Source organism: Sardina pilchardus, chromosome 13, assembly GCF_963854185.1.
Source record: "Sardina pilchardus chromosome 13, fSarPil1.1, whole genome shotgun sequence".
NCBI lineage: Eukaryota > Metazoa > Chordata > Actinopteri > Clupeiformes > Clupeidae > Sardina > Sardina pilchardus.
Genome location: NC_085006.1, coordinates 10,209,796 through 10,219,097, shown reverse-complemented (window position 1 = coordinate 10,219,097; position 9,302 = coordinate 10,209,796). Strand labels below are relative to the sequence as shown.

Sequence of the window (9,302 nt, the reverse complement as noted above, 5' to 3'; positions counted from 1 at the left end):
CATCGGTGCTAGAAATGGGCATTCTGGACAATTAACTCAATGCTACCACCTAGAGGACACACTGGTAACTTCATTTTAGACGGATTAGGTAGCCTAGTTTCAAGCTGGTTTCAAGCAAGTAATATTTATTTCCCCATTGTTGCCACATGAGTGTCCTTTAGAGTTTACTTTTTCTGCCCTAAAGATCTCTGTGTTAAAATCTTGTAGATTACATTTTAAAAAACTGTGGCACAGGCATTCAATGGAAGTGAAAGATGTTGCCTCATAGGCTGCAGTATAATATAGCCACATAGGTCTGAAATTGATTAGTTATTCCAAAATGCTTTAGAAATAGAATAGAATAGAATGTCTTTATTGTCAGAACACAGGCACAACACGATTAGTTTGCAGCACCAAAACACAAAAGACAATGATTAATAGCTATGATTAATCAAACAGTAGTCCAACAAGGCCTATACAGTACAACAGCTCTGTGCAAAACCTGGGTGATGCATGGCAGCCATTATGTGCCAGAATGCTCACCACACACACATACACACACACACACACACACACACACACACACACACACACACACACACACACACACACACACACACACACACACACACACACAGTCTTAAGGTGGAGAATAAGGGAATACATTAATGAGCCAATGAAACTGGTGGACGATAGGGGGGGGGGGGAGCGACACCCCCTCTTTGTGATAAATTCCATGGGGTCTTTAATGACCATAGTAAGTCAGGACCTTAGGAGTCAGGAGCCAAGAGTCAGTATGCATGTATATTTTATTTTTGTGACATTGTTTTCTTATTAACCAAATAAGAAAACGTTAATCAATTTAAGTTACATTTTAATTGAGCGATATGTTGTAGTTTGTTTGTTTTGGTCAGGATAGGACAGGATAATCCGTGTCAGGGGATTAACTGCAAGGTCTGTTCCTAGACAGCAGGTGGCACTCACATAATTGCCTAAAACGAAATCCACAGCACGCGAAGAAAGAAGATCGCGCACGAAAATTACGTCATCTAAAGTTTGGGGCACACGTGGGAAGATGGCTCCGGGTGAAGATCAACAACAGGGGCACAGGCCTGGAGTTTTTAAACAGAAAAATAAAACACATAAGCATGGCAAGCATCGGACGAAGGGCGAAGTTGAGCGGGAGAACAAAGGTGAGATTATTACTTTGCCTTTAAGGCTTTTGTTGATGAATAACAGCTACGACATCGTTAGCTTTAGCGGTACTAGCTGACATGGCCATCACACTTTGAACCACCACGTGTGTAATAACGTACTATTCCCCAAATCAGTGTGACATGTGAGATATGGCAATAATGATCATGCCTGAGCCTGTTGTTCGGGCGAGAAGAGAGTGGTCGACTTCACGAAATGTAACAATAAGTTGTGGTCATTGTCAGGCCGTGTTGCAGTCATGGCACTCACCAAGAAACAGCGGAGAGAATTGAGAAAAATGGACCGAAGACACAAAGCGAACCAGATACGTCGGAATAAGAAGGATATGGTGAGGGAAAATACATATGGTTCAATTGGTCTGACAACAGGCTATGCGTCATACGCGACAGCATTATTGATGGGTCAGACATTCCGTTGTTTTGATTAGGTCCTGACAGAAAAACGGCGTCTGGGCAGCAAAGATGGACCCCCACATCTAGTGGCAGTCGTAGCACTCCATGCCGACGTGGATGCTGGAGCTGTGACACGGTTGCTCAGATCAGAGGGGGCCGGTGGATTGGTGAAGGAGGATCAGGGAGTGAGTGGGGCAAAGGACAGTTTCGGAATGATCCTCCCCCGATTCAAACAGAGGTTCATCTTTCACCGACCAGACCCATGTGAGTAGCAAACAAAATATGTAGGTGTGATTAGATTGATGCTATTTGTGCTGTTTCAGATCAACATAGATCTCTATATTTGCTGTCAACATAAGATCTCTATATTTATCCCGTTCTCACTTTACAGCCGACCTTCACTCCCTCCTTGATGTGGCGAAAGTTGCAGACAGTCTCATCTTTGTATGTGATCCTACTGCTGGTTGGGACAGTTATGGAGAATACTGTCTGTCATGTCTATTTTCACAGGGATTGCCAAGCCATGGTAAGCTTTTGGTAGATCCACCTTCACCTTAGTGAATCAACTTTTGTTAAGTGGCAACAGCAATGTGAATGTTAAAAACCTAAAACAAAAAAAAGAGGGACTGTCCACACACCGGAGTTTAGCTCCCAAATTTTTAATTGCAAACAGCAGTGTTTATCCCTCTGGGTCTTCTTTAGGCCAATTTAAAAAACCGACCACATCACAAGCGAAATCCCTTCAGACCCGGTCAGGCTGAATTCTATACACAAGTTGTTTGTCACCATACGAGCACTGCATTCACATCCTTACATTTCAGTAATCACATATGTCATGGCATTCAAATGGTGCATGGTGAGTGAGTGGTGCTCGCTGTCCTGGAGTAACCTCTTTGGTGTTCCCCAGCTCTGGTGTGTCAGGGCGTGGCTGTGAAGAAGCGTGCCGACTGTCGGCGGACGCTGACCAAGCTGGTGGAGTCCCGCTTCCCCGACGCACGCCTCTTCCAGCTGGACTCGGACCAGGACGCCACGCTGCTGCTGCGCCACCTGGGCTCCCAACGGCAGAGGCGGCTGGGCTTCCGCTCCCGCCGGGCGCACCTGCTGGCACAGCGCGTGGCCTTCACGCCCAACCCCACCACAGGCCTGGGCACACTGCAGGTGTCGGGCTACGTACGCGGGCGGCCCATGCAGGTCAACAGGCTGGTGCACGTCGTGGGTCACGGCGATTTCCAGCTGAGCCAGATCGACGCGCCCGAAGACCCGCTGCCCATCCAGGGTACAGCGCCACGCCCCGCTAAGAAAGGAGACGTGGAGATGATGGTGAGTCTGATCAGCGGTTTAGTCCTCCTGATCAATAGTGACCAGCCTGGCATTACGCAACAAGTGAAAGACCTCATCAAACAGGAAGAGAAGTTGGAAGGTTCTTTAGTGAACAATCGGAAGGTTCAACTTCTGACTCTTTATTCTTTTTGGATTTGTAGTCTGGGAGAAAATCAATAGAATAGTTCTTGTTTGGTATGTACCGTTCCTGACTATTATTAGCCGCCGCTTATACATTGATTTTGCTAAATTTCTTCAGCTATGAGGTTAATACAGGGGTGCAGTTAATATGGTGTTGATATGGTTTTGTTTACTTTCTTTTAACTTGCATAAAACACTGTCCTACGGCTTATACACAACGCAGCTTATATGCAGGATATTACTGCAAGTGAAATTGTTGTTCAAACGCCCAGAAAATAGCTTTTCCAAAGTGCTTCAGGTGTCGTAGTTCTTTCTGAGTGCTAGTTGTGGACTCCAGTTGCAGTTGGTGGGTTGTGGGAGATGCTGTATGAAGCTGTGGGCTTTGTTTGTGTTCAGGATGGTGGAGATGGGGGCACGATGCGGGTGCTGATGAAGGCCGACCCGGCCAAGAGGGAGAGTCTGCAGGCGGAGGCTGAGGTGGACCCCATGGATGGAGAACAGACATGGCCCACTGAGGAGGAGCTGCAGGAGGCAGACGGTAAGAGAGTGTGTGTGTGTGTGTGTGTGTGTGTGTGTGTGTGTGTGTGTGTGTGTGTGTGTGTGTGTGTGTGTGTGTGCTTGCATGCAAAGTGAGTGGAAAGTTGGGCACTCGTGATGCACAGGAAATAATGTAACAAAGTGCAGATCAGTGATTTTATACTTGTGAAATAATCATTAATCATTAATCAATCATTAATCATCAATAATCACAATCATTATTTTCAGGGTTACTTATATTACAGAATATATTACATTGTTAGTACAGAATAGTGGTCGTGCTGAGTTTGACCATGTTGATATGAAATGCTAAATATAAGCATAACATGAATCAATGTGAAAGGAGTTATGAAGGACCTTGGGGAGTATGCTGGGATTCCAGCCAATTTCAGATTTATTCTAGTGCTGGGCCATTAAGAAACACACAGGATCTTCTTTAGTCCATTCTTAGAGTCTCATAGACAGTGCGGACATGGTACATAGTGAGAGTAAGATGTTATCAATGACCTCTCTTCATGGACATGGCCATACAGGTGCTGTTGTCATTCAGAGAGACTGAATGCCTTTGCTTGTTGTTGTCTGTTGTCAATTGTCACTTGAAAGAGGAAAATGTCCTGTTATGCTTGTGGTTTTACCAAGTGTCTTGTTGTATTTGTGCCAGAATTTTACTATGAACAACATTAGCTTTGTTCTCGTAGTGCTTCCTTTGAAATGAAGGGTTGCATCCCAAATAAACTCAAAGTGATGACGTCCCTGACGTTGTGTCGTCCATTTCTCCTCCAGATGAGCAGAAGAAGAAGCGGGTGATGAAGGTGCCCAAAGGCACGTCTGAGTACCAGGCCGCATGGATCCTCAACGACGAGCAAGAGAACGGAGACGATGAGGAAGATGATAGCAGCGAGGATGACGATGACGACGACGAAGGTGTAGACGACATGATGGAGGATGGAGAGGAGATTGATTCTCAGGTCAGAACAGAATGACGACGCTTGAATCAGTCTAGAATGGGAGTTTACAGGGCTATGCTAGAGGATGATTTGTTTTTTAGTATAATATGTAGAATAGAATAGAATAGAATATATACTTTTTTGATCCCGTGAGGGAAATTCAGTTCTCTGCATTTAACCCAATTTAACCGAATTAGTGAACACACAGCACACAGTGAACACACAGTGAGGTGAATCACACAACCCAGAGCAGTGAGCTGCCTGCCCAACCAGCGGCGCTCGGGGAGCAGTGAGGGGTTAGGTGCCTTGCTCAAGGGCACTTCAGCCGTGGTGGACTGGTCGGGGATCGAACCGGCAACCCTCCGGTTACAAGCCCGATGCGCTAACCAGTACACCACGGCTGCCCCCGAAGTACTTGTGGACTACATTTGCCTTTTTTTTGCCTACATTTGTTTTAGTTTTGGTGACCTTGTTTCACTTAGTCATGCTGACTGTATTACAGTGATTGTATACTACACAGTAGCCAAGCCCACTATCCTTGTTGTAGAACGGCAACAGATTGTAGATGCTAAACTGTCAGTGAAGTATTTGTGACCTGACGGGGTGTAGCACGGAATTTCTCCACACTGTCTGAATCATGGCTCAGGAAGTCACTGGTATGCAGGCTAGGAGAAGTGCCGCGTCTCAAGTGCTCAAGCTGTGAGAACAACTTGGTCCCCACGCCCGTGGAAGAACAGTCGGTGCCGCACACAGACCCAGCGTGGTTTGTTTGTGTGTCCGTTTCTATGGCGGCGGCGGTATCAAGAGGGGAGAGCCGGGGGGGGGGGGGAGGGAGGCGGGGGCGAGAGCCAGACAGGATGTGCTGGCCCTGAGGTCAAGCCGCTGCGGACCCCCTAGCGACGTTGAGGCCCTCGGACAGATAGAAGATCTCTCGGGGTGGAGCCCCAGATGGGCAGGCAGAGGGAGCGTCCAAACCCTTGTGACATCAGTGCGTGGGCGATCTCAGTCGCACGGCACCATCCCACCCCCCCCGGACTGGACGGAACCGAGTGCATACGTGCCGGTGCGTCAGTGCGCCACGCAGCCCGCGGGCCCCTGTTTGTTTTCCCAGCGTCTGCCTCCCGAGCCCCTGTGCCAGGCTACTCCCCGACGCAACAATAGTGTTTGGAGCCGGGGTCCCGGGAGAAGCCTCGCCGGCTTCCTGCTCTTTAGACACGGCTTCCCGTCCAGGGCCCGGAGAAGGAGAGGGGGGTAGAGGGGGGGGGGGGGTTGGCGGTCGGGTGGCCATTTATTTATATCGGGGGCTCGCACTTTGAACGCCAGAAATGGGGGGAAGCTCTTTATGTTGTAGTAGCAGGGCCCCACTCGATTTATTTTCATTTGGGCTCGCAATTAGCATAGCGTTTGATGTCTGATGTCTGTGTGTGTGTGACTAAAGGAGCACAAAAGCGAGGGCTTGTTCTTTTTGTTTCGGTGGGACATGCGAACAATGGGGGAAGTGGTAGAGGGGACGATGATGGTGGTGGTGATTATTATTATTATTGCACCTGCGATTGTTCGGCTTGGTTATGGGTCCGGTGTGAAGGCGGGTGGGGGCGCAGGCGGGAGGGGGGCGGTGGGTGTTGGGGGGGCCCCCCCCACTGAGAGGCTTGCCCTCCATGTCCGACCACACCAATCACGTTTGGGTCAGAAAAAGGCACCATCACCTTTAGTGGTGCACTTCAAAGGGGGATTTTGACTTTGAGCCACTTGCCGTTTATTGCACTTGTCAGATCCGGTAATTCCCCACAGCGTTGTATTTTTAGAGGGGGAGAGAGAGAGAGAGAGAGAGAGAGAGAAAGAGAGTGAGTGTGTGTGTGTGTGTATGTGTGTATGTGTGTCTAAGGCTTGTTGCTTTCAACCTCGTTTGTCTCTCAGGATGCTGGCTCAGGCTGTGGCTCTGGAGATGAGGAGGAGGAAGAGGAGGAGGAGGAGGAAGAACTGAAGTCCTCGGATAATGGCGGGGCCGACCAGCGCTACGACGAGGCCATAGATCCGGCGGAGGAGCAAGACGGGCTGAAGCGCTACCGCGAGGCTCGGTCCCACGTGATGTTCCCCGACGAGATCGACACGCCCTTGGATGTCACTGCCAAGACCAGGTAAGGGGCTCCAGAACCTCAGTGGATCCAGGAGAGTTCAAAGCAGAGTCCCCCCCCTCCACCCCCCACCACACACACACACACACACACACACATACACACACACACACACACACACACACACACAAGCTCTGTCCCCAGCTGAGAGACCTATAACCTGGCTCACAGTGCTGGAGGCCCTTCACAGGCCAGAGCGTTTATGAATTGGACATTTCCTCATGTGGCCCAGGGGAGGCCTGCTAACCGGCCGGCCCCACCAGGGGAGGAAGGCCGCGGAGCAGAGGCCGCCTGTCAGAACACTCCGCAGGCCCGGCCCGGGGAGCCGCCTGGGCCCATGTGTTTGTGTCATACAGAGAGCAGGCCTGGATCATGCTTCAGCTCTGATCCTCTCTCTCTGTGTGTGTGTGTGTGTGTGTGTGTGTGTGTGTGTGTGTGTCTGATCCTCTCTCTCCTTCTGTGTGTGTGTGTGTGTGTGTGTGTGTGTGTGTGTGTGTGTGTGTGTGTGTGAGACAGGTTTCAGCGTTACAGAGGGCTGAAGAGTTTCCGTACGTCCCCTTGGGACCCTATGGAGAATCTGCCGCTGAACTACTCGCGCATCTTCCAGTTCCAGAGCTTTGACCGCACGCGTCACCGGGTGCTGGCGGAGAGCAACGAGGAGGAAGAGGGGGCTATGGTATGTGTCTTAGGAGTGGAGTGTAGTGTAGTGTGTGTGTGTGTGTGTGTGTGTGGGGGGGGGGGGGGGGGGGGCGCAGTTATTCTGTAGAGGAATGTGTGTATATGTCGGTATGCTGATATCTGTATTCTGTCGATGCGTAACTATACCAAGTGAGGAACAGCAGTCAAGCTTCAGTGCACTTGGTGGCCCTGGAGAATAAAGTACTGAATCTACTCAGAATGTGCAGAAAGTGCTGAGAAGGTTTAGTTAGGGCAGCCATGGGTAGAGCACTGAATGGGCCTGCTAGGTCATTCCTCACACAAATCTGTGTTTATTATTCAGTAAATGTGTGTATTTGGATATCCATGTTTCTTTATCCTCTCTCTCTCTCTCCCTCCCTCTCTCTCTGTGTGTAGGTGGGCTGGTATGTGACCCTGCATCTGCTGGACGTGCCTGCCTTTGTGCTGGAGAGTGTCCAGCAGGGCCGGCCGCTGGTGCTCATCTCCCTGCTGCCACACGAGCAGAAGGTACGACACGACTCTGCTCTGCTCTGCTCTCTCTCTTTCTCTCTCCGCTCTCTCTCCGCTCTCTCTCTGCTCTGCTCTGCTCTCTCTCTGCTCTTTAACAGCTCACTTAGTCCTGACGAGGACAGTACTCTCTGCTGTCACTAAATCAAACTGTATGTAAACTCTGTTAGCTCAGTTTAAAGGTGTGAGTGAAAGCATATCTCAGTGATATAATATATGTGTAATATAATACAGTACACTACATTATGAATATAGTCAAGTTTATTTATAGCTGCCACATATTTATATAGCACATTTCATATACAGGTCATTCAGTGTGTTTTTACATACACTGCAGCTCCAGTAATAGCTAATAAAATGATATAATTTTATATAACAATTATCAAATATATAATTGATATGGACAAAAATACAATCTGGTCTGAATGCAATAATATTGACCGTAGCAACAGCCCCATAGTAATACTCCATCCTCTGCAGATGTAGTAATATTCACCGTAGCAACAGCCCCATAGTAATACTCCATCCTCTGCAGATGTCAGTGATGCACATGGTGGTACGGCGGCACCCCAGCAACACGGAACCCATCAAGTCCAAAGAGGAGCTGGTGTTCCAGTGCGGGTTCCGGCGGTTCCGGGCCTCGCCCATCTTCTCCCAGCACACCTCCGGTACTACCATCCGCCACATGGGCTCACCTTAGAGAATGGTGTTGTCACTTCATGTCAACATCAGATTAGATTACAAATACCTAATTCATCAAAGCTGACTGTCATAATAATGATAAGTATGACTGATGATAACAGTTAGTTCATCATTGAAGTAAAATTTATTGAAAAGGCATATTGAGGTGATGATTTTGGAATGAGGTGGAATTTTGTGCCCACTCAGATGCTGAGGGGCTTACTATCGTTCTCAGATGAGTGTGACACTGACCTGTGTGTGTGTGTGTGTGTGTGTGTGTGTGTGTGTGTGTGTGTGTGTGTGTTTGACTCCAGCTGACAAGCACAAGATGGAGCGCTTCCTCCGAGCCGACGCCCCCACGGTGGTGTCCGTGTACGCCCCCATCTCCTTCCCCACCGCGGGAGTCCTGGTCTTCAAACAGAGAGACAACGGTAACTAACGCCAGACGGTTTCCTCACCGCTAAGCACCGTGCCCACTTGCGCTCCCTTCCTCTCCACTGCGTAGACGAGCACAGACCAGATCATTGTATAAAAAGCTGTTGAGTTGGAGAGCTGCCTGGAACGCTATGTCTTTGTTTTTTGAGATGGTGCTCTTGAGAATGAAGGCATTTGAACTTTTTTGCATTAGATAATTGTATGTTTGTTTGTGTATGTGGAAGGAGGAGTTTGGCTGCGTAAACAGAGATACCTGCCTATACTTTTGTGAACGTGTGTTGATTGTTCCCCACGGGAGTGCAGAGTATGGACTGAGTGTGTAGATATGTATGGTG

General features: G+C 48.8%; 1 protein-coding gene across 1 annotated transcript in view; it reads left to right on the top strand.

Annotated features, from left to right (window-relative positions):
* The first annotated feature begins 1,032 nt into the window (after positions 1-1,032).
* tsr1 (TSR1 ribosome maturation factor) overlaps positions 1,033-9,302 on the top strand; it is a 9,314-nt gene continuing 1,044 nt past the window's right edge. The window contains exons 1-12 of the mRNA XM_062552153.1: positions 1,033-1,172; positions 1,419-1,522; positions 1,622-1,850; positions 1,978-2,112; positions 2,494-2,906; positions 3,444-3,585; positions 4,368-4,552; positions 6,449-6,669; positions 7,183-7,342; positions 7,741-7,851; positions 8,387-8,519; positions 8,847-8,963. Coding sequence (XP_062408137.1) covers positions 1,055-1,172; positions 1,419-1,522; positions 1,622-1,850; positions 1,978-2,112; positions 2,494-2,906; positions 3,444-3,585; positions 4,368-4,552; positions 6,449-6,669; positions 7,183-7,342; positions 7,741-7,851; positions 8,387-8,519; positions 8,847-8,963 — 2,068 coding nt within the window. The 5' untranslated portion in view covers positions 1,033-1,054. The remainder of the gene's footprint in view (positions 1,173-1,418; positions 1,523-1,621; positions 1,851-1,977; positions 2,113-2,493; positions 2,907-3,443; positions 3,586-4,367; positions 4,553-6,448; positions 6,670-7,182; positions 7,343-7,740; positions 7,852-8,386; positions 8,520-8,846; positions 8,964-9,302) is intronic.